Raw genomic sequence first — 26,405 nt, forward strand, 5'->3', positions numbered from 1 at the left:
GTTAGAAATGAGGGTGGGCGACCTTCACCCCATGGCTGCAAGCAGCAGCCCCCAGGTCTTTATCACAGGCCTGCTCTGGGTTGAGCGGTGAGATGGGGTCTCTTGAAAAGTGGGCACTGAACTGAATGCACTGAGCTAAGAGGCATCTCAGGGGACACCTGGCCTCCAGCAGCACCAAAACGGGGTCCATGGTCATCCCAGGAACTCAGCACTGTGGTGGAACCATGGTGTTCCCCTCTCTGGGCTCCAGTCCTCACCAGAATCACCAACTCTATCAGAAACTCGATTATTTCTTTCCGTTTGTTCCTTGTTCACCAACACAACACTATCTGCATGGCAACATGTTATGGGACATCCGTAAGGTGGAATGTTATGCAGATACTGTAAATGGTTGAGTCTTCCACTGCCTCATCACAATAGATTAAGGGGGAAAAAATAGCATTTACACACACACAGTGTCAGTAAACTGTATTCTGTAGAACGCACAGGCTATCGTTCAGAGATTGATTCATATATGCACACCATCTTTTCCAAAGGCTCTAAAAGGTCCAGCAGAAAGAAACGCGTTGAACTGCGTGCAATGCATCGTTCCCTAGAGGTGTGTGACGGATGACACTTTCCACATGGGCACCAAGCAACACTGACAGTACTGTTTGGGAAGCACTTCAGAGATGTGAACGAGGTGACTGAGAAATATGCATGGAGGGACGATGGAAGAACAGTTGGTCACATACTCAATTATACGTGATTTGAGATAGTGAGACTGTGGGGACATTTTTTTTCTGTTTTTCATCAATCTATTCTCACTAGATTAAATACATGTCAAAAGACACTTGATATAAGTTAAAACACCATGTCTAAAAGCCTCCAACCACTGCCCCAATTTTTACTTATTTAACAAGGCATGCCAGCGGGCCCCAGGGCCTTGACAGCATGGTCCCCACCCATGTTCCTGGGCCCTCATCTCATGTTGCTGCCACATGGCGTCGTGCATTGTAGCACATTTCCTGCTGTGCTCCCAAGGCATTCACTTAGGAAATCTACTTTGTGCTCCATGTTGAGATTACAGCGTGTACAAAGACAGACACTATCTTGACTTTTTGACCTTTACTGTCAAAGGACATGCATGAACAGTCACAAAACAATCAAGGCTGGTATGGCTGGAATGTGAGGGGAATGTGACTGTTGAGGGGCAGGCAGGGGCCATGTGAAGGATGGGATTTCTTTCCTCCTAAGGGCAACAGTCATTAAAAAAAATGACTCCATGGCTAGGCAGCTGGGTGTAGTGGCTCACAGCTGTAATCTCAGCACTTTGGGAGGCCAAGGCGGGAGGACCGCTTGAGTCCAGGATTTCGAGATCAGCCTGGACAACATAGCGAAACCCTGTCTCTACAAACAAAAAAACTAGTCAGGTACGGTGGTGCGCCCCTGTAGTCACAGCTGCTCAGGAGGCTGAGGTGGGAGGATCACAGGAGATCAGGGCTGCAGTAAGCCGTGATTGCACCACCACACTCCAACTTTGGCAACAGAGCAAGACCCACATGGGGAATAGACAGGGGTCCCCCCAGGAAGGCCAGTGCCAAGGCAGGGAGCTCTAGTCCAGGAGAGACACATGAGGGCCTGCAGTGGGGTGAGACGTGAAGAGACTCAGATGGATTCTAGAAGCAGCAGGAGGCACAAATCAAGAGGGTTTGGGGAAAGATGGATGGGACACCAGCAAACCCAGGTCCCAGTTTAAACAAGTCAATGATGATGTCATTCGCCAAGACAGGGAACAGAGGACAGGACCAGGTTTCTGCTGCATGGGGCTATATAATGAAAGAGCATGGTCATGGAGGGCTTGCAGGGCTGGGCTGTCAGAAATACCAAGGGCACATGGGTGCCCAGAGTAGAGGTCTGGGCTGCAGATGACATGTGGAAGCCAGGGGCATGGAGAAGGTGGACTGAAACCTTGGGCTTGTGTGAGGGTGCCTCAGCAGAGGGGAAAGGGAGGAAGAGGGCTTGGACTTCACCTAAGCCACACACGAGCTCCATGGAGGAGGACTGGCCTGCACAGGAGACTGTGAAGGAGTCTCCAGAGAGCAGAAAGGGCACATGGCCCAGAGGTGCCCAGGAACCAGCGTTTCAAGGAGGCAGACACGAACAGTCACAGCTGCCAAGGGGTCAGGTGAAGCAGGGACTAAACATGTTCCTGGGATTCAGTGGCACGGAAGTCATGTGCAGCCAGGGAGGAGGAAGAACCATGATCTCAAGGTCTGAGGCAGGTGTCTCCCAGTCAGACTTCTCAGTGTCAAGGGAAGTTGTGCGGGGCGGGGGAGGGGTGGCGCGGTAGGGCAAACCGTTTCCATACATTTAATAATGTCAATGATCAGTACCCTCAAAGACCAGCTGCTGGTGGTGGTGTGACCTGAACCCCTGCCATCAATTCATTTTCAGATAGATGCATGCTGACAAGCCCAGTACTGGGGCTGACTGGACACACAGAGGCGGATCATGCAGTTCACAATCTCAGGGCAGGGGGAGACCAACACAATCCCCAGATCACTGCCTCGGAGCCCCGGCCTAGCTCATCTACCTCCAGCAGCTCCTGGGCTACAGATCTGCATCGCAAAAATCAAACCGAGGCAGAACTGGGTATTTCAGGGAATTTTTGTATCCAGCTTCTCTTGCAGGGCCCCTGAATGGTCTGTAAAATGGATGGACTCCCAGTTGCAGAGACAGGCACTGGGCAAGGCGTCAGGGTGTGTGTACTGAAATGGCTGGTTTCCTGGTTTCAGTCTGGATGAGCCAGTAGCGGCTATGAATGAGACTGGAAGAGGCGGCCCATGTGAGAACATCTTTCAATCAGAATGTGCTGTACAGTGGGAGGGCCAGAGCTCGTTTTGGTCACCAAAATTAACTTTTTCACTAGTTAGATCTGCCAGTTCATTTTATCCCGTGCACTGAAACTTTAAAGTGGTGTTCTCAGGAACTATGTTTGGTCAGGAAAGGAGAAATCATAGAAGCCAATTACATCCTCACAGGCCTCTTCCTTCCAGGAGAATGACTTTACCATCTTGGCTTTTGCACATGACATTAGCCAACATGGAAAAGCAGGCTGTTCTGACCTCATGTCATCATCCATCTTCACTGGGGACTGGGCCACTGGGTATTTTGTTTTTCCTTAAGTCATAACTAGTGTACCTCAACGTTTAATAGAATTCATCCCCTCTTACTCCATGAAGGGACCATCATTTGTTGAAAATTGCTAGAAGTAGCAATTTTCTATTGCTATGCCGGGCACAGTGGCTCATGCCTGTAATTAAACCGAGGCAGAACTGGGTATTTCAGGGAATTTTTGTACCCAGCTTCTCTTGCAGGGCCCCTGAATGGTCTGTAAAATGGATGGACTCCCAGTTGCAGAGACAGGCATTGGGCAAGGCACCAGGGTGTGTGCACTTTGGGAGGCCGAGGCGGGTGGATCACAAGGTCAGGAGATCGAGACCATCCTGGTTAATATGGTGAAACCCCGTCTCTAGTAAAAATAGAAAAAGTTAGCTAGGCGCTGTGGTGGGTGCCTGTAGTCCCAGGTACTCGGGAGGCTGAGGCAGGAGAATGGCATGAACCCGGGAGGCGGAGCTTGCAGTGAGCTGAGATGGCACCACTGCACTCCAGCCTGGGTGACAGCGAGACTCCGTCTCAAAAAAATAAAAAAATAAATAAAAAAAAGAAAGTTGCTAGAAATTATAAATACCTTTGAAACCTTCAATTGGTTGTGATGTGTCCCTTTAAGTTTTGTATGAGTGTCCTCAAAGTCAAGTCAGTCCAATGTCTTCAAGGAAAGTGAGTGCCCAGAGTCATGACAAGGAATGGAGAAACTCATCAGCTGGAGATCTGGGTCTGGCCAACAGGGCAACTTCTGGACTTTTCAGAAAAACTGAGAATCCGAGAGTTTCAAAGGATTTATTTGATTTCCCCACATGATCACAACCATGGTTTTACATTGATAGAGTCTGTTACCACTGACAAACAGAATGCAGATGAACACAAACGCACTCCTTCCCTCCCACAGGTACACAGTGGGGGTGCCAGGTTTCTTGTGAGGGAGGTGTCCCTTGAAGTCTCTGAACAGTCTGGGGATTCAGGACCTGATTCTAATTGCTTAAAACAACTCAGAGGCAAAAGTTATCTCCCAAGAGGAGACGCATGCTGTGTGCAGTCTCAACGTGACTGCACACAGAAGGGCGACGCGGATGCGTCTGACTGGAGGGCAGGCCTCCTCCCACTTGTCCTGTGCTCAGCACCCCCACCTCACCCTGCTCAGTGTTGCAATGCTGCCTTGACTATTGTTGTTATATAAAATACAAATGCACTCGTTTCTCAGGCAGGAAGGGTGATGATATTTTACAAGGAGAACTGTGAGACTGTGCGTGCTTACCTGCGGGCACAGAGCTTCCCGTGGAGCTGAGTCAACGCCCAGCATTAGCTGTGAACATCTGCTGTCTTTTCAGCTCATTGTTAAGAAAAACAAGAGGCTCGTGCCGCATGCAGTGTGTGAGGGAAACATCACTCTGCACTGGATGCTGAAGACGTTTTTAAGCAAGATGTGCACATCATATTAGGATGAACTTTATTTTTACATTGTTGTACAATTCATTGGTAAACTTAAAAAAATACAAATACATGATTTGATTGTTGTCCCAGGAAAGACTTTTGTCACATTGCCAGCTGTTTCCCTCAGCGTCTCCTGCTCCTGTCAGCAATTCTGTATGTAACTACAATAGTTTGTGTGACTTGAGAAAGGTGTGCCGAGGGCGTCCTCACAGTGAGAAGGGACCAGGCAGACATCCTGGGGCCCTCGGCCTCCTTCTGCCTCCCCTCCTGTGGGATGTGATGACAGGACCCCGAAGCTATGGCAGTAACAGGTGGGGATCGAGAGGGGACAGTCCCATGAAAGACACACGGGGACACCAGCTCACTGGGAGCTTTCGCTTCCCAAACAAGATGTGGGCAGCATGACTCCAGCCTTTGGAATCCAACAATGTATCTTCCACAAACTTTTGATAAGCTTGCAAATAAAATAGGATGAAACCTCACTGGCCTGAAGGAGCACACAGTGTGGCTGGAAACCCCAGGAGGGGCTCAGTGGGCTCCAGCAGCTCCTTATGCAAGGCCCAGGCCTGCTGCCCAGAACAGCTCCAGGACACACCGAGGACAGCGCCAGAGGCTGGCAGCCCGAGGCTGTGGAGCTTGCAGGATGGCGATGGAGAGGGAGAGTTTCTGGAAAGCCCCTCCTGGGGTTTACTGTCTGTTCCTATTCATTAGTGCTGCCCTTCAGAAAGAGCAGTTCTATGCCAAATGGCCTGAATCTTTTCTGGAACAACCTAAAGGTTACAGTGAGACTGTCCCCTCGGCACAGAAGAGGGCGAGAAAAGCTGACATACTCAATATGTGATCGCTTTACTTCAACGATGTGTCTACGGTCACACCAATACATTTTGCAAATGTACAATCCGCAGAGTGCGGCCTCACAGCTGACACCGGACGACATGCAGCAGTTTAATGCTTCCAGGTCAGAACAACCTCCTCAAAACTGCGAGACAAAGAGTGCTTTAGGGAGCCTGGCTTTTAAAAAAGACCCAAGAATTGAGGAGTCGGGGACACCAGGGCGCTTCCCCCACAGCCTGGCCTGGACCCAATCACATGCTCCCATGCTGTTTCTTTCTGAGCAGACACCAAAGAAAGAAATGCCACACCGATGGGAGGACACAGGTGGGCAGGTTAAAGTCACACTTAATTTTAAAAAGGCTAAACTCTAGATTGCTGTATTTGCTCTCTGTGGAGATTAACAAAGTGCTTGGTTTGCAGATTTGCTGGTACGGTGATCTCAATGATATGAGCGAGGGGAGGGATGTGAGGAGGGAAATCAGCAAAACCCTGGCCAGCCAGCCAAGGTGACACACAGCCAGAGGGGGCTCCCCACTCCTCCTGCCGTCCGGCCACGGCTCACCACGCTGTCCACCGAGCACACGGCCCCACGGCCCGCAGAGTCAGGCGTGAGCTTCGCCCTTTCTGAAAGGGCCTCCGCCTGGACAGGCGCCGGGGGGCAGTCCTCGGGTCCCATGGCTTAGGAGCACAACACTGACGGCTGCAGTGGCTCGAAAGGCTGAAACTACAAAGTATGGCCCGTGGGTGACTCGGGCACAGACCCGCCACGTGCAGCGTCTGGCCCGGGGAGCGCATGGTGTCACCACAACACAGAAGCGACAAGAGCACAGCTGAGAGTCATGTGATGCCCTGGCAGCTCACTGGACCATGGGAAGGCAGCGGGGGCTCCGCCGGGCACTCGTCGGCTGGGGTCACACGGGCCACGGTGATGACACAGGGGTTCTGCTAGCACATGGCTACATGGAATTACGATGATCACTGCTACCACTCAGAAAACAAAACAGGAAACACACACACCGCCCTGGGTTGCTAAACGCTAAAGTCAACCTTCAGGTTCGAGAGTGGTTCCTGGTGAAAACACTCTCTGAGGGCTTCGGCCTGGTGTGGGTTGGAGGCGGGATGAGGAAGTTATGGTGTTGGGGAGACGAGGATGAGAGCTGGTCACTTTCATGTTGGAGATGAACACTTCTGCCGTGTATGGGTGCCCCTCTCGGAGGACTCTGAATGAGTGTGCATTAAATCATATGCGCGTAAAAGAAACATGGATCATGGAGATTCACAGTTATCGCAGCCATTAAAGTGTCTAAGAATCTGTGTAACCAATGTCCTAAGACAACCAGCTCGTAACCAGCTGTCCTGAGTTGCTACTGTAGAGTGTACTGCAGTTTAGCTATTTGCTTACCTGAAATAACACAGCATTATAATACTATTTATGATAGTATTCTGTTAATAAAATAAGGATTTATACAAAGCAATACTGGACTTTTTAAACAGTTAGATGCTATGTTACTTGGCACAGTTAGTAATGATTGTGTAAAGATTTTAGCCAGTCCTAGAGGGACTTCTTTGTATGAAAATATGAAGTATCTGAATTTGTTCCTAGCATTTAGGGTTTGGTCTACTGTCTCACACACCCAGCTAAGGTACTGTCTTCCTACTAGGTAAGTGGAGCTCCTTGTAAGGTGGGTATTGCTAATGTTGTGGACTGAAACGCCTGCCTTTCACACACAAGTACTACCTATACAGTATATATATATATATATTTATATATTTATATATTTATATTATATAAAGTTTACTTACGTATTTTCATCAACCATATCAGGTCTACTTAATTTTTTGCCCATTGTCAATAAAAGAGCAATAATGCAGCAAGTTTTGGGGTCTGTTTTGTCTCTGTTTTTGTATCTCATTTCTTCGTTTTCTAGGTTGGGTTTTCACAGGCATGTAAATTAGGGCACAGGGAGCTGAGAGCTGGAGTGGGGGAGGCAGTTCAACATCTACTTGGCTGGCGGCACCGTTTCAAGGCTGATGGTGTCTGAGGCCCACCCATCCCTCAGACTGAGGTGAGCGGAGCTCGGGGTGCCAACACTAAATTAAATCTGGACCTTTCTTCCACACGACACCAGCCCTATGGGCTCCTGGGGCTCCAGTTGGGCCGTGAGGGGAAGAGGGGAGAGATGGCAACAGAAGTGCCCAGGGTTTGGTGTGCGGCTGGCGACCCCCGGGCATGCCCTGTGTGGTGTGCAGCTGTTTCAGGGAACCTGGGACACCTGCCCAGGCTGTCTACACAATTGTGCTGATGCCGCTGGGTTTGGCCTTGCTGCTGGTGGGGGGCGGCGGGGCAGGGGGCTGCCCGTGGTGGTGCGCTGTGTGCCCCATGTGGGCCGCGGACAGCGGCGGGTGGCCGTGGGCGTGGGCCCCATAGGCTGGGTGCCCCCCGTGGGGGCCGTGGTGGTACTGGTGTGCGTGCTGGATGTGCTGGGGCGGGTGGTGGTGGTGGTGGTGGTGGTAGGGGGGTGGGTTCTGCTGCATGTGGCAGTACTGGGTGTGATGCCCATGCACAGGGGCCTGCGGCAGCCCCTCTGGGGGCCCCAGGTGGTGGCCAGCCACGGAGTGCTGCAGGTGGGGCAGGACCACTGGTGGGTGAGAGGGTGGCGGGGCTGGGGCTGAGGGCAGGTGGGCCTGGGGAGGGGGCTTCCCTCTCTTGCTCCCGAATAAGGAGCCCAGGAGGGAAGATGAGTTGGGCATAGTCTGGTGTGGGCGAGATGGACACTCTCGTGTTGATGTAGCTCTCCGGCGCATGTGAGGACTGCTAATGATGGACCCCTAAAAAGGAAATTCATAGAAATCAAAATTAAAAGATCTTCAAGCACTTAGGTCAGAATGTTTTTTTTTTTTTTTTTTTTTTTTTTAATGTAAAAATTCACCCACTGACTGCTAAGCTTTAGTTCAACTTGCTGGCCAGAGGGTGGGGCTGAGTGAAGCTGGACTGGGCCCCACCTCCTCTCACTACAGTGCAGGGCAGTTGGGGGTGACTGGCCTTGACCAAAGTCGGGGGTGAGGGCAGGGGAGGGGCCCGCCTCTCTGACTGCCGCAGCAGAAGTAGGACTTCCAGTCTCATTCTGACAAGTACTTTGGCCCTGGCAGCAGCCTGAGGTTTCAGATCGGAACCCCTGGGTTGGGATGTCTGTGCGCTGTGTGTGGCAAGTGCAGAGGGGCTGGTGTGCCTGGAAGAGGAGCTCTGCTCCTGCTGAAACAGGGCCCTCAGCTCTCCTGCTCCGCCCATGTGGGTCCTGAGGTCTCGGGGGAGGTGGTGACAGGGACAGGTGGGGCTCAGAAACCTTGCCCTCTGGGGGAATGGGCTGCCTAAGCATTTCACTGCAGCTGCCTACTGCAAACCAAACAAGGAAAAAGAAGGAAACAGAAAAAGATCTGCAAGCTGAGGTAGAGATGTGAACAGTAACACAGAGATGGCCGGAGGATGAGTGAAATACCATGAAATCCACACTGAATTTCTCTTTCTCTCAAGACACTCCTCCTCCCACAAGCTAAGCAATTCCATGGTGTCCTGCCGCAGACACACAGCAATCAAACTCCAAGACGAAAGCGATGGGGGTGGGTGGGCGTGGAAGTCAAGGGTTCAGCAAAAACATCCAACAGCAAGTGTGGAGGATGAGTGGGAGCCGGGCGGCCCGGGCGGGGGTGCCAGAAGCTGGGGATGGTCAACCATGCTCAGGGACCACAGGTGATGGGGTTAAGCAGAAACCAAAACACAAAATTCAGAACCACCCCCACTGTTCAGTCCAAAACAAGCGGTGAGAGGCATGGATGTTTCTAGGCACACAGGAGAAGCTGACATGCACAGGGTCCCAGGCAGGCAGGGAGGGAGCGGGTGTCTGCGTCTCTGTGCAGCAGGGGAAGGAAGAGCAAAAAAACAAAAACAAAAACAAAAACAAAAAACCAAAAAAAAAAAAAATACCAAAAAACAAACAAACCAAAAAAACCAGGACAACAGATATGAACCGAGGACTGGGGAAGGCGACACAGGACAGCCAGCTGGACGGAGGCGCTTCCTACTTACTTCCACATTGCTCTCTAGCGATCCCGCACTGCTGCGACGCCCTCGCTTCCCTGCCCAGAACATGCAATACCAGAAGTTAGACGCGGACATGAGGCTGGGGGCGCTGCCTGCCTGGCGCCACGCTGCTGCCACGGAGCCTGCACCCCTGCTGGGAGTAGGCACAGGTGCCGGGCCCACCTGCCCGCAGGAGCCAGGTGTGAGGGGTCGGAGGAGGGGCTCAGTGGGGAAGCCAGCAGCAGTGCAGGAATGAATTTTCAAAATAAAGTTTTTGAAAAGCAAAAAAAAAAAAATTTTTTTTTTTTTTTTTTTTTTTTTTCAAACCAGCCCCTATTTTATACTCCTTCTCCTGGACCAGCGGTCTGTTGAGAGGGGCCCTGGGGCTGAGGCATGTGGACAGGTGGGCTCGATGCCTCCAACTCGTGTGTTCACCCCTGACTCGGGTGAATGGGGAGGGGCGAGGGCAGCTTCTCCATAGCCGCAAACAGCATGGCAGGTCCTGCATGCCCACCTTCAGTGACTGCCGTATATATGTGTATATCCGCACACACACATATATGCCCCCACCTCCTCGGCAGGACGAGCACTGAGGGTGAAGAGGAAACAACTTCATATCCCCGCTTCCTCCCGGCTGCCCGCAGGAGCTCAGTTTTGGTTTGTGCAGTGCCCTGGCCAGGGGCAGGAGACAGGGTTGGGGGCTGCTGGAAACCACCTTCCAGCTTGGGATTCCTCTGCTTGGCACCATTCCCCAAGGGGCCACAAAGCCTTCCCTAAGCCAGGAGGTCTCTGCCAGCATCTTCGTTGCGCCCCAGTGCAGGGCACACAGTAGGCACTCGGTGTGCGGGGTCCGTCAAAGCAAGGCCGGGTCTTCCTCTTGGCTCCGGGTGCCTAGGGCCCAGCCCGGCCCCGCCCAGCCTCCACAGTCCCTCCTGAGGATTTCTCCATGGATTTTTGAGGAACACCAAGCCTGGAGCATGACAGGGGCCTGGCCTTAGGGGCCAGCCTGGGCTCTGGGAGTGGGGATGGGAAAAGGGAGGGAGAAACAGCCCTCCCCACTTGACATTCTTGAAGCTTCCATCTGGGCAGCATCGCCATGTGTTCAGCACCGCGCTGGACATGTCAACCCTATATGCGCCACTGTGTCCGTGTCAGAGAGGGGGACGCTGAGGCCCAATTCTCACAGGCAGCAGGGTTCACACCCAGACCTTCGCACCCGGCCGCCTCTAAGGCTGGATAACTTGGCCACGCTGCCTTCAGAGCTGGACCCCAGGCCCGGTTGGGCCCAGGACCCTAGGAGAAGGAAGCAACTGCTGGGCCTCCCCACTGTGCCCCGTCCCCAGCCTCTGGGAAAGTTACTGCACCTCCCAGCTAGCCCAGGGCCACCAGCCAGTGACAGGTGGTGGGAGTGCTGTGGGCTTCGAGCCTCCCCGTGCCCTCTGAGTGTGCTGGGCTGTGCTTTGGCATGGCTTCAGCCTGGGCATCGCCACACAGACTCAGGGGAGTCCAGTCCCTCTGCCTTGCCTGCTGACCCCAAACCGGAGGCCCAGGTGGGAGCTGGGGTCAGCAGAAGGCCTTGAGTGGCTCTGGCTTGTGTGATGTGGCCCTCAGAGACCACTATGGGGAAAGGGCCACACAGCACATCAGGGCAAGAGGGCTTGACACCAGTTGCTGAGGACCTAGGACAGCCAAGTAGGACCCTGGCCCTAATTCTCAGCCAGAAGAAAGAGGAGGCTCACATTTCCTCATTTTTCAGCCAGTGTGGGAAGAGGGGCTGACCTTTCTTCCCTTCCTGCCCAACACAGTGGTCCAGGGACATGGAGCAAAGTAGAGTCCAGCCTCCCAGGACATGGCCTCCCTCCTCCACCCTCCTCTTGGGTGGCCACGGCCATCAGACACTCAGGACACTGTGGCGCCACGTGGAAATGTGGAGGGACAGAGCGCCACTGTCTCTAGGGTTTTCAAATCAGCTCTCTAGCCCACTCCTCTAAGGCCTGGGACTCCTCTGGCTGACTAAAAACCAGGGGCAGAGGGGAGATGGCCTCCCCTGCCTGTATCTGGCAACTCCTTTTGGCTAGCCTATAGCTTCTGACACGACCTGGGCCAGGCCTGAAGGCTGGGGTTGGGGGTCCACACAGTGTCCCCACCTGGAGTTAAACACGGTCCTCCTTACCCTGCTCAACTTGGGCGAACACTTAGGAGTTCTTTACTTGGCTGTTTTGGAGTGATGCTGAATGTCTTACAATCCACTTTCTCAATGTCTCAGGTCAGCAAGAGATGCAGGGTGATCCCAGGGCTCCCTCTGTGTTGAATCCCAGAGCCCTGTGCTCACAGGTATACCCACAACCATAACTGCCCATAGCAATCCCTGCAGACATCCCATGCATACGCAGCCTCCCACACCTGCCCAGGTTTACAGGCTGATGAAGTCAGGCAGGCCAGAATAGTGGCTCACGCCACACGTGTGCGGATCAGGCCAAGCCAGCCCTGGGCAGGGTCTGGAGGGACTTGGAACCATTTTTCTTGAAGGGCTCCCAGGATGGTTCTTCACAACTTTTGCAGCTTCCTCAGAGTCAGGGCAGGACGTCACATGGCAGTACTCTCCTGCCCACCGGATACTCGTCCTGTGACCCTCAACAATGCTGCAGCCGAGCTGGCAGCCTTGCTCAGTGTCAATGACCACAACAGAAATGACAGCTACGCACACTTGGCCGGCGCTGCCTGAGCCAGGCACGCCTGAAAGGCTTTCCATGCGCTGACTCCCTCGCTGCAGCTGGGGAAACAGGCCCACAGGGTCTGAGAGCTAGAGAGGGCAGGCGGAGGTGGGGGATGAGCTCAGGCTGTCTGACTCTGGCATCTGCGTGCTGCACCATGTTCTCTGCTGGGCCTGACATGGTGGGGAGGGATGTGGCCAGGGCAAGAGGAAGCACCACCCTCTCTGGGCCCTGGCCCGCTTCACACATGGCAGCGGTGCTGCTCTGTCCACCCACCACTGCTGGCTGTCACTGCTCCTCTGGAACAGGACATGGAGACTGTTGCAGGCAGGTCCTCTCTGTAAGGACTCAGAGCTGGGCAGCTTGGCCAGGGAGGGGCAGGAGGGCCACTGGGGGCCGCTGGTCAATGTCCACCACCACTCGGTTGATCCCTGTTCCCACAGTCCTTGCTGGGTCCTTGGTCTCGGGTCAGCAGGGCTCTTGTGCCGCTGGAATGAGGACCGGGTGGGGAGTCTTGGCCCAAGGAAGACCAGGGCTGAGACACCAGGCAATGCACTGCGGTGTGGCCGGTGCTAGCCCCCTTCCCTCTAACCCTTGGCATGATAGAGGCTTCTGGAGGCTCCTGAGGATGGGTTCCTTCGGGCACCATCTACGGCTACTTCATCAGTCCCCTGGCTTCATGTCTGTGGTATGTCCTCTCCTGGATGGATATCAAGTGCAGACCTGGGACAGCTCTCTCAGGGTTTCCTGCTTTGGGAGCAGTGACGTGCCAACCATGGAGGGGACACGGTCCTGCGGGCCTGCCTCTTCCACAAGCTCATCGTGGTGTTTCGGGCTCAGTGCTGTGAGGGCTGTGGTGAGTGAGGTGGGGCCATGCTGCCGCTGGGGAGCTTGCAGCCCCGACCTGGTCCAGAGCACGACATCTGACCTCTCCTGCTGCCAGCCCTGCCCCTCCCCAGGAAGGCTGCTAGCACCCGCCTGTTCCGATGGGAGATCACAGGTGGCCTGTCCCCAGCCTGGGGTCTCGGCAGCTGCCTGGGCTCAAACCCTACCTCACTTCACCCCCAAACTTTTCTGGGTACGGGGGGGTCTCTGAGATCTGTTCCTGCTTTTGTTTCAATGGTAGGCCCAGGGCGGGGTCTCAGTCCCTATTGTCCTTCTGAGCTCAGAATTCCTAAATGACAACAGCAATCGTCACACTACATGAAAGCAGCTGGCCCTGGGCTCACCCCTCACATGAACGTGGGCCCGGCACGTGGCTGTCCGACCCCCAAGCTCTGTAGAGGGTGGACGGCTGGGGTCCTGACCTCTGGGCCCTGGGGTGGATGTGGCTCAAGGGCCTCGGTTCTGGCAGAACCGCTGCTGCCTGAGAGGGGCTGGACAGCTTCATCAGGGGAGGGAGAGGGCAGGGCCCGCCACACTGCACAAACTCAAACAGAGGTCCCGGCCCACAGCCTGCAGAGGCCCAAAGCAGTCCAGTGACATTTAGCTGTGCTTCACAAGGCCACTGGGAAAACCAGTGGTTCTCAACCAGGGGTGATTCTGCCCCCCAGGGGACACCTGGCAATTTCTGGAGACATCAGTGACTGTCATGACAGGGAAGATATTACCGGCAACCAGTAGTAGAGGCCAGGAATGAGGGTAAACATCTTGCCAAGCCCGGGATGGCCGCCCAGCAAGGAGTCACTTGGCCCAAAATGTCAATCAAGCCGAGGTTGAGAAGCCCTGGGTTCAACCCTCATGCTGGCAACTGGCAATGAATTTCTGATTTTTTTTACTATGGCAAATAATAATAATAATAATAATAATAATAATAATAATAATGACAAAACGAAAACAAAGGAAAAAATCCAACTTAAAAAAAAGGGCAGACTCCAAAGGGCCTGAGAGGGACTTAGCTGAGGGAGGCAAGGCTGCTGATGGGCAGGTGCAGGAGGGAGTCCTGAGGCGGGGCAGGTGGGGCAGGCAACCCCAGGAAGGGGGTCTTCCCAAAAGAGGCACACCAGGCTCCTAGGGCAGACCTGCGCGAGACAAGCTGGGCCATTGCAGCCCCAGGCAGCCCCCGGGGACCCTTCCAGGAGAAGCTCACTGACTGGTGGACAGGCTGATGGGCTGAGGGTGGGTATGACACCCTCCTGTACACTCCTTGAGCAGCAACACAGGCTGCAGCGGCAAGAGCAGGCACCCATCGGCCAGCCCATGCCTCTTGTCTCTCCTGCTCCACAAGGGAGAGGCTAGGCCAAGGCTGCTGGCAAAAGCCCCCGAGCCTTGCTGCTCACAGTGCCCCACCCCCAGGAATGCAGGCGGTTTCAGGGGTGCTGCTTGCTTGGGGGTGAAACAGCTGGCAGCAAATTAAACACACACAGAAACAAAGAAACAATCACAACATCACAGTTCCCACCAGGGCTTTCCCGGACCCCGGAGCCAGCCCTGGCCGCTGCTCAATGGCCTCTGGGCTGGACGAGGCCCGGGTTTCCCAGGAGAGGAGGCCCCGCAGGGAAAGCAAGACCGGGGACAGTGGGCAAGGGGGCGCCAGACAGCTTAGAGGGTTCCGCGCAAGTTCATTCATCAGCATGAAGCACAGGGACGCGGCCACACAAAGAGCACGGGACACAGCCGCCGGCTCACTCCGGGCTAGAGCGACTTCCCAAATCAATAAACGAGTAAATAAAACCCCTGGAAGAAGAAAGGGAAAATGGGGATGACTTCCCCAGCTAATTCGTATACAACGCCTTTCTTTTTCACAATTTGGTCCTGTTTTCCTGTATCTTTTTGGGATGCCCTTTCCGTGCTGTCAGACGCTGCTCTGCTTTGGTGGAGGTCAGGAGAAATGCCACACTGGCCTCGCCGCAGGCCCCGCCCCGCGTGATGCATGCCCCGAATGCAGACGCCCTGCCTCGGTCTTGCATGTGCTGGGCTAGGAAGGTGGTTCTAGGCCAAGCTCTTACCAGCTTCCGAGAGGTCCCGCAGGGAGCTGCTGAGGGCACTGCGCTTGAGGCCCTCGCCGCTGGCGTAGCTGTCGTCCAGGCAGGCCCGGCTCAGAGTTCCATTGCCCGACTCCTTTTTGAGGCTGGAGCACTGGGACATGCTGGGCCGCACAACGCCTTTCTGCTTCTCAAGCTCCGCTGGAACAGAGAGGGTGAGTGGCCTGATGAGAGGAGCACAGCCTAGAGTGGGTGCGAGACGGGGCCTTCTGCTTGGAGCTAGCACTGTCCTGAGCCACCATCTGCCTTGAATGGGGAAGGGTTGTTTCTGGGAAAGAGGGTGTGATGGCCACCCTGGACAAAAGAGCAGAAAGGAGATCCCAGGAGGAAGGCTAGGGAGGCCAGAGGGCCTTGTGACCTGCAGGAATGACAGTCACCTTCCAGGCTCGGGGGTGGACAGGGAGGCACAGACTTGCCTAGGTCTGGGAGATGAGTAAGGATTAGCCAGGGCCTTCCACAGAGGGGGCAGCAGTAGCGAGTCCCATGTGCCTCCAGGGAGTAGACCTGCAGCCAAGGATGGCCTTGGCTGTGTGACCCATCAGTGGGTTGAGCCTGACGCAGAAGACGACGAGGTGCAGAAAGGCCAGCTGGGAACTCTGCAGGCTCTTGTGCACGGGGTGACCAGAGAGCCAGAGTCTTTTTTTTTTTTTGTTTGTTTGTTTTAGAAGGAGTCTCACTCTGTCGCCCAGGTTGGAGTGCAGTGGCGCGATCTCGGCTCACTGCAAGCTCCGCCTCCCGGGTTCACGCGATTCTCCTGCCTCACCCTCCCGAGTAGCTGGGACCACAGGCGCCCACCACCACGCCCGGCTAATTTTTTGTATTTTTTAAGTAGAGACGGGGTTTCACCGTGTTAGCCAGGATGGCCTCGATCTCCTGACCTCGTGATCCACCCGTCTCGGCCTCCCAAAGTGCTGGGATTACAGGCTTGAGCCACCGCACCCGGCTGAGAGCCAGAGTCTTTTGCTGGACATATGACAGGCAACAGGTAGGGCGGGTCCTGGATTGGACCCCCTCTGTGCCTCCTGCAGCCTGGGCACACAGACTGCCCCATCACGTGGCCATAGGGAAGGTCAGAGAAGACTGAGGGACATCTCATCTCTTTGGGCTCAGGAGAAGTCACTGCCCTGACATGGGGAGGCAAGTGTCAGTGGCCAGCAAGTTTCGGCCTTCTGTCCACAAGCCCTGGTACTCACACTCTATCCTGTGCTTCTCCATCTCTTGGACTTCCGCAATGGACTCCCGCAGGTCATCAGTGAATTTCTTCCGGTCTTGAGGGTTGGGGGCGTTGAAGTTTATTAACACTTTGATGTCTGCTCCGGGGACAGATGAAGTGAGCCGGATGCCATTGGGGTAGTCTGCAAAAGGGAACGAGAGGGGAGGAGGCCCACGGGTCTCAGTGTGTTCTCTGCAACCTGCTCTCTGGTCAGGAAACAATGGTAGGGCTGAGTTGTGCGTGAGCCTGGGATAAGTGCCCGGAGTCCAGCCTCAGCAGTGGCAGACTGCAGGGGTACAGAGCAACCTCATCTCCCAACTTGGGAAAGATGGTCTGTGTTGCTCCACATGTGACTTGGGGACAAAAGTGGCCGAGCTCACGGGAGGCTGCTGGGGCCACCATTCTTCCCCAACCTTAAGGTCGTGGAGACCAGGCCCTTGACTTCCAGGTCCTTGGGCACTCTGCCAGGTGCTGAATCCTGGAGGAGGACAGAGGTTGCGTCCTGAGAAGGGTGGGGGTCTTCTCTAATCATTTCAGTTCTGGACAACGGTGAGGGCCATATTATCCCAAATGGCCTGTGGCCCACAACTCCCATGGGGTGCACCATGGGCACTCCACAGCCAAGGAACCCTGTGCCCAGACCTGCCTGGTGCCACCTCCTGGCTTTCAGGGTCCCTGGGGCTTTGATCTCTTGTCAGTGCTGCTCCTGCAGTGGGAGTCACTGACAAAGCATCAGCCACTGGATGCTTGAAGGTTCTTGGACCAAGCACTAATCCCACCTTGGCTCAGACCAGGTGGGCCAGGTGGACCTGCGGGCAGCTGAAGAGTGCTCCTGTGTACATATGTGTGCACATGTGTGTACATGCAGCCCATTACTGCCACATGGGAACATGTGCCTAGTGACGCCAAACCTTCTGATTTTTACAATATCTACATTTTGATGTGGAGACTGGTTCAGCAAATTTTTAAAAAATATGCAAACCATATAAAACATAACTGAGCTGGGCCTGCCTCCAAGGCTGCCAGTTTGAGATCCCTGGCATGACAGCATCTCCTACAGAAGCTGCAGGCTTAGCTCTTGCCAGCACCCAGCGTCCAGGATCTAAGGCCAAGCCCTGGGACCACAGACATGATCCAGGTGCAGCCTCTGCCCTGACGGTCCACAGTGGTCCTGGCCCCCTGCTGGGAGCTTTGCGGCCAGGATCTCACTAAGTTCCCACCCCAGCCCTGGGGGGCAGGGGTCAATGACACCATCTCAGAGAGTGGGCTACTGCTGGTCAGACAATGTGGGGATGGCACTGGTCTCCCCTGGGACCAAGGTAAGCCATGACTTGCAGCCTGCGATGGACAGGAATGGCAGGAGGTGGGGAGGCAGCCAGGGCAGGCACGCCGTGCTCCTTGTTGGGCACATGGGGAGCAGGGCATACAGGGAGTACAGGGGCTCCTGCCAGGCTGTCCCTGGTCCCACTGAAGATGGAAGGGGACAGACAGCCCCAGAGCTAGGTGCAAGGCCTGTGGTTTTGGATGGTCCAGCTGTGGGTCCCTGACACTATTCTAACCTGCAGATGGAAGGCTGATTAGACAGACAGTGACACCTAGTTCTGAGAGGACAAGGGACCCCTACTGCTAAAGCAGGGACACTCAGCTTCTTTCCCTAGGACACTCCAGGTGGCCCCTTGCTCCCCAGCCCAGGAGGGCTGGCTCAGCCTCCAATAAGGAAGGGGCAAAGGAGGGGGAAGAGAAGCCGTGGAGAGCGAAAGAAGCAAGGTAAAATGGAAGCCAGTGGGGTGCTGCAGGTGTGAGCCCCTCAAACTCCCAGGCCCCCAGGCCTTACCCAGTGCCTTCCAGCAGGACATCAAAATTAACCCTTGCAAAGCACTGTGTTCCGGCAGCTATGATAGGGGCCCTGTCGCAGGCACTACTTTATGACCCAGGAAACAGAGGCCAGTGGGGTTGCAGAGCCAGGCCACACAGCAGTTGAGCCAGAGCTGGGATCTGACCTAGGCTGAGGGGCTCAGCTCTTCACTTCCATGGACACTCAGGGGTTGCTGTTGCCTGTGTCCTGGGCCATGTTTGCATATCACCTATACGATTTAATGTTTTTCTGTCAACATTTTATTTAAATAAATGTATTTCTGCCATAAATTTAAAAATCTTATCACTGCAAGAAGTGAAGTACCAGTAATTACATCAGGCTCAACTGACTGATGGGTCTGTTGAGGGTCTGTGCCCACTGCTCACCAGAGCTCCTAACTGCAATCTGCTCTCTGGGGATAAAACAGGGGTGAGTGTAGAAGCCCCCACAGGGTTCTGTCCTCGAAGCAGCCAGGAGAAAGAGCGTAAGCTGGGACGTGCGCTCTTCTAGGCAGGCCCTGGGGCAGACTTACACTGGTTCTCGAAGAGCAGGACCTGCATGCCGTACAAGGAGAAGGACTGTCGGAAGCTGTACGTCACCGAGTTCTTCTTCTTCTGGAAGATCTTGGTGACCTGGAGGCAGCCAGAGACAGAGCTGAGCTGCAGTGCCTTGGTGGGCAGTGACTATGTGCAACCTCTGGCCAGAGGACCCTCCTGGAGTTCAAAGTCAGGAGGACAGGGACAAGCCCACGTTGGGGGAGGGCACGGCCTTCTACTCCAAGACTCGGACGACGGTTCCTGTCCCTGCAACCCCGATGCCATCTTGGCTGGCAACAAAGTCCCACAACCTGGCACAGAGGCGGTAGGCACTTCACAGCACGGAGCCCCCTCAAGTGCCTTCTCACAGCCAGGTGAGGTGTACACACCTGAGGCTTGCTACCTTGAGGGGCAAGAATGGATAGGTGGCGCTCAGCAGCGCTGACCTTGAGAAGAAGCCATGGCTTCCTCTCTCGGGAACAGCTAGAGTGTGAAGCTATGCCTGGTGACGGCCCGCAGGGAGACTGGCCCCTGGGCTAGCGATGTGATCCCTGAACCCCTGCTGGCCCGCCACGGTCCTTGGCTGCTATCCTGGTCTGCAGTAAGGAAAGGAACTTTCCAGTGTGGCAGCCAAAGGCTGGGCTGGGAGGGGAGAGGGGAGCTCACACCTCCCTGGTCTCTAGGGCATGCCAAGCACCATGTAAGGGTCTTAGGTACAGGACCTCACTGGACCCCCGCCACCTTCTGAGAGATTCATCTTACAGAGGAGGAAACTGAGGCTCAGAGATGTGAAGGGATTCGCTCAAGGTCAGAAGTTCTTCATAAAGGATTTGAACCTACAGGTCTGATTTCAACATCAGTGGTCAGAGAAGGGTAGCCAGTCTTCATACCCAATCAAGAACATGGGCATCTTTGGCAAGAAAGCCCGTGGCATGGTATAGAAATCCAAAGGACAAACTCTCCCTTCTCTCTGCAGTTCTGCCCCCATCTGGCCAGCATCCATATCACCTTTTTTTCTGGCAAGAGCGCCCCAGTTTCCTTTTGGGGAAACCTCCAGCCCTTATTTCCTTCAGTCCATAGGTCTTGAGGGGACCAGCTCAGGGTTCCAGGAGGTGGGGCTTGGGACCGGACCCAGGTCTAGCCAATCAGAAAGCGCTGCACCTGCCTGGCCTGGAGTGGCTTAGGGAGGGATGTGCAGCAACAAGCACTAACTCTGCAACCTCTGCTCAGTCTAAGAAGAGAATTCTACAGTTGCTCAGCAGACAGGATCAGGTCTGAAGCTGCTGGGGCCACATTCCCTTCCTGGACAGAGCCTGCCTGAGGAAGGGGCCTGCCCGAGGAAGCGTCACACAAGGTACAGGTGCAGACAGCACACAGGAATGCTGCTGACATTGGCAGAGGCTCTGGAAAGAGCTGGCACTAAAGCCAAAGATCCCCCTCTGGACCTGTACATGAGCCAATGAAGTCTGTCTCCACGTGCATCAGTGTGACAGACACCAGGCAGACCCTCCCTTCTGCACCCCCACATGCATGCACATCTCCCCCATGCAGAGAGCCAGACGCGGACCCTGGGCTCAGGCTTGAGGTCCCTGCTATGACACCTTGTGGGTGAGCCACATACCACCAGGAGGTCGTTGAACAGGAAGATTTCTCGCTGGTGTAGTCCGAGTTTCTGGGGCTTGTTTGGGTCTGGAACCTCAAAGAGCCGGCAGTAGCAGACCAACCGACGGTGGGGCAGAGAGAGCACCTGTGTGGGGAGAGGCTGTCCTGCCACGGCCGCCCAGCTCTCCTCCAGGAGCCCTGGGAGCCACAGTGGACAAGTCTAGCCCTTCAAGCTAGAAACCTGGCACGTGGGCCTTGAGTTCAAAAATGCCTTCCCTCACACACAGTGAAGAGCAGATGTGTCTTTTGGCTCATGGCAGTTTCCCGTACTCTGTTCTCAGGAGCCACTACTTAAAATCCCTTATGTCTGCTCTCCTGAAGCACTAGGCACGCACCCCTGCTTCTGCTGAGACCCCCCTTCCATTCTTTTGGGCAGGTACCAGGCTTCTTAAACTATCAAGTTCACCTGGGAGCCTCTGCCCAGATAGTGAGTCACATTTTGAGTCCCTGCAATGTGCCGGTCATACACATGAGGCCACTAAGCCCTGAAAAAGTCTTTACAGAGAGAATCTACTCTAGATCAGGAAACTGAGGCACAGAAGGTAAGTAATGACAAAACCAGGAAGTGGCAGAGCCAGGATCCAATTCCAGGTCCCAGGACTTTTCCCACCCTACCAAGCCTCCCCATAAAAGATACCTATTGTCCTGATGCCTGAAAATCCTGAGCCAGCAGCCAACACTCTGTGGCACCTGCCCTGGCGCTGTCCTCCACTCCCCACATCTGCCCTGAACATGTCCCTGACAGCTCACGCGAGCCCTCAACATGGTCATAGCTCCAGCTGCCCTTGAGGCCGGATGCCTCAGGGCGAGGGATGAGCCATCAGGGCTTGGCTCTGGGAGTGCCCAGGTTCATGCAGGATGGGGGAGACGGTCAAAGGGGTGGGATCCCCGGGATCACTGCCCTGAGGCCAGGGGCTTGACTCTGCCAGGCGTGCTCTAGGCCAGGGCTGCCTGAGTTTGGCACATCAGGGGGTTAAGATGAGGGGGGAAAATGTGGCCCAGCCTGGGGTGCTCAGATTGCAAAGGTGTGAAGGAGAGAGGATAGCAGGGTTGGGGAGCACAGGCTGGAGGTGGAAGGGGCCTGGTCTCTTGCAGGGGAAGCTGGGGAGGGTGAGGGCAGGCAGAGCTGCTTTCAGGACTGAGGGACAAGGCCAGTCCACAAGGAGGGTCATGGCAAGCGGCCTGGTCACCCTATGTGCATGTGCCCTGGGGCGTGTGGGCACACCACAAAGCTATGGGAGAGGATGGGTCCTGGGGGTGAGGAGGCGGGCACTGGGAGTGCCTGGGGCATGGGATGTGGGGGATAGAGCACAGAGCAGGGTCAGGTAGCGGACAGGGCAGGGCCTCAGAGGACGCACCGGGGTCTGTTTCAGATGCAGGGTCTGGGGGCTGGCCTCAACAGGGCACCGACAAGAGCCAGCAGGAGTCTCCCCTGACAGCACAGCCTCAGGGTCTGCAGAGATCTGAGGCTGGGGTAATTATGAACACCTGATTCCTCAGCGCCCCAGCAACAAACTCAAGCAGCCAGCAGTCGGGCTCTGGGAGCCTGGGGAGCCGGAGACTGGCTGATGCTGGACTTCCCTAGGGCAGTGGGCTACCCACAAAGGTAAAAGCAGAGAAATACTCACACAGCCGAGCCCGGGATGCAGGGATCCGATCTGTGGGAGAATGTGAAACCAACAAAACGGTGTTCATGTTTCAAAGCCACGCCCAGGCCAATGCTGCAAGTGCCCCTCCCTACACCTCCCCTTGGGCTCCACCCAGCCAGTGTGTGGGGGACCTGCTCTGGCAGAGATCACTGAGGGGTCCCAGGGGACTCCTGGACCACCCAGGAAAGCCCGCCAGTCTCAGGGGTCCAGAACTCAGCCACTGTACAACCCTGGCCTGCTGGATTATTAAGCGCCTCAGCTCTCTTCAGATTGTAATGCAGAGCTAATAGCTGTTATTCCCAAATATGACAGGAGCCACTTGAAAAAACCCCAAGCCCTGGCTGGCAGAATTCACCAGCCCTGCTGGAAGGGACCACATGGAGTGGGGTGGGTGGGAGTGAGAAGGCCTGGCAGGCAGCCCCGTCCCGGTGGTGCTGGGGCCCACCATGTACCAGGGCCCATGACATACCGGCTTCTTCCCCACAATGAGCTTCTCCACCTTCTGCACCTGGGATACATGGTCCTCATTGGTCTTCAGCTCTCGCTTACGGATCCGTTCATAGATCCCGATCAGCATCTCCCGGGGAATGTCCTCACCATCGTCCACACCTGGGCAGGGGATGCAGCTGGGTATCAGGGTGGGCCCCAGGCTCACTCGATTTACCAGTTTCTAAAGCAAATCAGAGGAGCGAACCTTCCACCAGACCCAACAGAACCAAAGAACTCCCAGGCGGGCCCACAGCAACAGGACATTTTCAGTCAACACAAATTTCCTCAGTCCTCCTACCGGAATGGGCCCAGTACATCTGACCCGGACTAGTAGGCGATGGGTGTCAGGGGCTGAGCCACCTCTAAGCCATGTTTAGAGGGCTTTATAAATGCTACCCTGCTCCATGCTAACCATAGCCCTTCAAAGTGGGTATAATCATCTCCATTCCACAGATGGGAAGACTGAGGCTGAGGTGTGGGGAGGTTGGGGTTTGTGAGTTTGGGCTCCGATGGACCTGGGGCCACATCCTACTTTCACACTTACTAGCTATGTGACTATAGGCGAGTGCGTCACCCATGCTTGGTGTCCTCCTCTAAAACAGGTTGCCCACAACACAGGCTTGTCATGAGGAAACGAGGGGCGCCTGGGGCGTGCCCAGCTCTGCATCTGAGCAGTGAGAGTGCTGCAGTGGCTGCTGTTGCTGGCCCACATCATCCGGGCAGAGACTGGAGGCTGGGCTCTGACCCAGGGCTGCCCTAACCACAAGCACACACTTCTCTCTTCCTCCCCACTCTGAAAACTGCTGTGAGCAGAGAAACAGCCTTGTACATGCGGGAAATGCAAACTCGTTTTGCAGTGAGCTCCAGCCTCATCCCTCTGCCAGGCTGCAGTCCAAAGGGCTGCAGGGCTTGGGGAAGACGGACCTCCCACAGATGGCTGGCAGGACAGGAGATGCTCCAACCTGGGGTAGGCAACCTGGCAATGCCTGCCCAAATGACAAGTTCTAGCATCCTCTGGTACACTGACTGCATTTGGGGAACTTATCCCATGGGAAATGAGACACATACAAGGTTATTGCAGCACTGTTTCCAAATGGCAAAAGGCTGGAAGTAACCCGTGTACCCATTAACAGGGCAGTGCTCACCAATCATTCCACATCAGCACAACAGACTACTTACTACGCATCTGTCAGGAACAGTGAAGAAGGCCACAGTAAAGCACATGGGTCATTTCTCTTAGATTTAGTAAGTGAGAAAAGCAAGGTGCAAAGTAACAGGGGGTAAAACCGTTCCTGTATATGTGCACTTGCATGAGCGGAGCACAACTAGGGGGCACGGCCAGGAGAAGCCAAAATGGAGGACCTTCAAGGGCAGAGGCTATGCCCTGAGCACACGGGGTAGGGTGGGAGGGAAACTCTGCCAGGCACCTTCCAGTACTTTTTTTCCCCTAAATAGACATTAGTTTTAGAGCAGTTTTAGGTTCTCAGCAAAACTGAGCAGAAGGCAGATTTACCCCCCAACACTCATAGCCACCCCTGCTGTCGCCATCCTCACCAGAGTGCTCCATTGGCACAATGATGAGCCCACACTGATGCATCAGCGTTACCCGGGGTCCACGTTTTAGATTAGGGTCCACTCCGGGTGTTGTGATTCTGCGGGTTTGGGCAAACGTAGAACGACCCTTATCTACCACTATAGCACCACCCAAAACAGTGTCACCACTCTAAAAATCCTGATTTCCGCATACCCATCCCCCCCCCCAGCTCCTGGCAGCCACTCATCCTTTTCCTGTCTTCATAGTTTTGCCTTTTCCAGAATGTCATAGAGTTGGACTCACATAGCACGCAGCCTGTTCAGACTGGCCTCTTTCACTCAGTGCTACACACTTCAGGTTCCTCCACATCTCTTCATGGTCGATAGCTCACTTCTCTTTCGTGCTGAGCACTATTCCACTGTCTGGAGGCATGCAGTTTATTTATCCCTTCACCTGCTCAAGGACGTCTGGTGGTTGCCACGTTTTGACAGTTTTGAATAGAGCTGCTATAAGCATCTGTGTACAGGTTTTTCCATGGGCCTAAGTTTTCAGTTCATTTAGGTAAATATCAAGGAGCACAACTGCTGGATCATATTACTTTCTGGCTTTCAAACTACGTGAATATCCATTTAAAAAATAAATTAAAAAATTCAAAAACTTTAATAACAAGGAAAGACTCTTGGACTGGCTTCCGTGGTGAGCTACTCCTCCTTCACAGTCCTCCAGCCCCCAGGGCTCTCCTGCTGCAGGACCCACCGGACAAACTGGGGTGACCCACTCGAGAGAGAATGTGTGTTGGGGTGGGGATGAGGATATCTCTACAAAAAGAACATGCGCTAGGCACAGAGCACCAGGCTGGTTCCAGGAGTCCAGGGATCTGCCTTGCCTCTGCCATTTCCTGGCTGATGTGACCCTGGGCAGGTCCCTGCCTTCTCTGAGCCCTGATCACCCCTTCTGAAGTATAAGATGAGAAAGAACGTCCTTGGGCTCCAGGCTAAAAAGGGGTGACTTGTCGGCTGGGCGCAGTGGCTCAAGCCTGTAATCCCAGCACTTTGGGAGGCCGAGACGGGCGGATCACAAGGTCAGGAGATCGAGACCATCCTGGCTAACCTGGTGAAACCCCGTCTCTACTAAAAAAATACAAAAAACTAGCTGGGCGAGATGGCGGGCGCCTGTAGTCCCAGCTACTCGGGAGGCTGAGGCAGGAGAATGGCGTAAACCTGGGAGGCGGAGCTTGCAGTGAGCTGAGATTCGGCCACTGCACTCCAGCCTGGGCCACAGAGCGAGACTCCGTCTCAAAAAAAAAAGGGGTGACGTGGTGGGGACAGCCCAGGCTTGGGAGACAGAACCTGCAGCTCCCTCCTTGGGAATGGGGTGCTCAGCCCCTTCCATGGGAAGTGGGGAGGCTCCTGCCACGCTGTCATCCAGATAGCTGGCAGGACTGGGTGCAACCATGGACAGGAACCACAGAGCCACTGCCATGGGGGTATGGACTGGCCACCACCTGACTCAGTAGCCCTGCCCCGCCAATCTTTCTCTGCTCTAGGCCAGTCGTTTCTGGTTCCTCCTGTTATTTCTCATCCAGCACATTCCAGATGACATGCAGGAGGTTCTAAAGTAAGGAAAAAAAAAACACCTGTTCGGGCATGGTGGCTCTAGCCTTTAATCCCAGCACTTTGGGAGGGCAAGGTGGGAGGATCACTTGAGGCCAAGGGGTTCAAGACCAGCCTGGACAACATAGTGAGACCCTACCTCTAGAAAAAATAAAAATTAAAAATTAGCCAGGCATGGCAGTCCGTGCCTGTGGTCCCAGCTACCTGGCAGGCTGAGGCAGGACGATCTCTTGAGCCTGGGACGTCAAGGCTGAAGTGAGATATGATTGCACCACTGCACTCCAGCCTGCATGACAAAGGAAGACTGTGTCTAAACAATCAGAGACCCTCAAACTGTCCCTGGGCTGCCAGAGGGACCTCTAAATATAAATAAATAAATTAATTAATTAAACCAAATCAGAGACCCTCAAACTCCCCCTGGGCTGCCAACAGCATGCAGCACACAGCTGGCCTTCCTGGAGGTGATGGGTGGCCAGCCTGCATTAGGTGTAACGTGGGAGTCTGTGAATCCCAGAAACAGGCTCGGCCCCATGAGAAGGGAGGCTCAGGGTGAGAGAGGCCCTGGGTGGATGTAGAGGAGGCCCCGGCCTCCTGGCTGCTGCTTGGACACCTGGGCCTGGGAGTGCATCTGTTGTACCATCAAAGTGTCCA

At 54.7% G+C, this 26,405-nt stretch overlaps 1 protein-coding gene across 14 annotated transcripts in view; it reads right to left on the minus strand.

Annotated features, from left to right (window-relative positions):
- Positions 1-3,928: 3,928 nt before the first annotated feature.
- Positions 3,929-26,405, minus strand: part of LOC105477737 (IQ motif and Sec7 domain ArfGEF 1) — a 392,170-nt gene continuing 369,693 nt past the window's right edge. For 9 of the 14 annotated variants that reach the window (XM_071092237.1, XM_071092239.1, XM_071092238.1 and 6 more), the window contains 8 exons: positions 22,588-22,727; positions 22,098-22,127; positions 20,429-20,554; positions 18,804-18,903; positions 16,397-16,558; positions 15,168-15,344; positions 9,512-9,561; positions 3,929-8,256 (listed from right to left, as the gene is read on the minus strand). In XM_071092237.1, the coding sequence (XP_070948338.1) occupies positions 7,714-8,256; positions 9,512-9,561; positions 15,168-15,344; positions 16,397-16,558; positions 18,804-18,903; positions 20,429-20,554; positions 22,098-22,127; positions 22,588-22,727 (1,328 nt within the window). In that variant the 3' untranslated portion in view covers positions 3,929-7,713. The remainder of the gene's footprint in view (positions 8,257-9,511; positions 9,562-15,167; positions 15,345-16,396; positions 16,559-18,803; positions 18,904-20,428; positions 20,555-22,097; positions 22,128-22,587; positions 22,728-26,405) is intronic. The other 5 variants (XM_024791484.2, XM_011734434.3, XM_024791483.2 and 2 more) reach the window with 4 other exon arrangements.

Source organism: Macaca nemestrina, chromosome 2 (genome assembly GCF_043159975.1).
Source record: "Macaca nemestrina isolate mMacNem1 chromosome 2, mMacNem.hap1, whole genome shotgun sequence".
NCBI classification, from domain to species: Eukaryota; Metazoa; Chordata; class Mammalia; order Primates; family Cercopithecidae; genus Macaca; species Macaca nemestrina.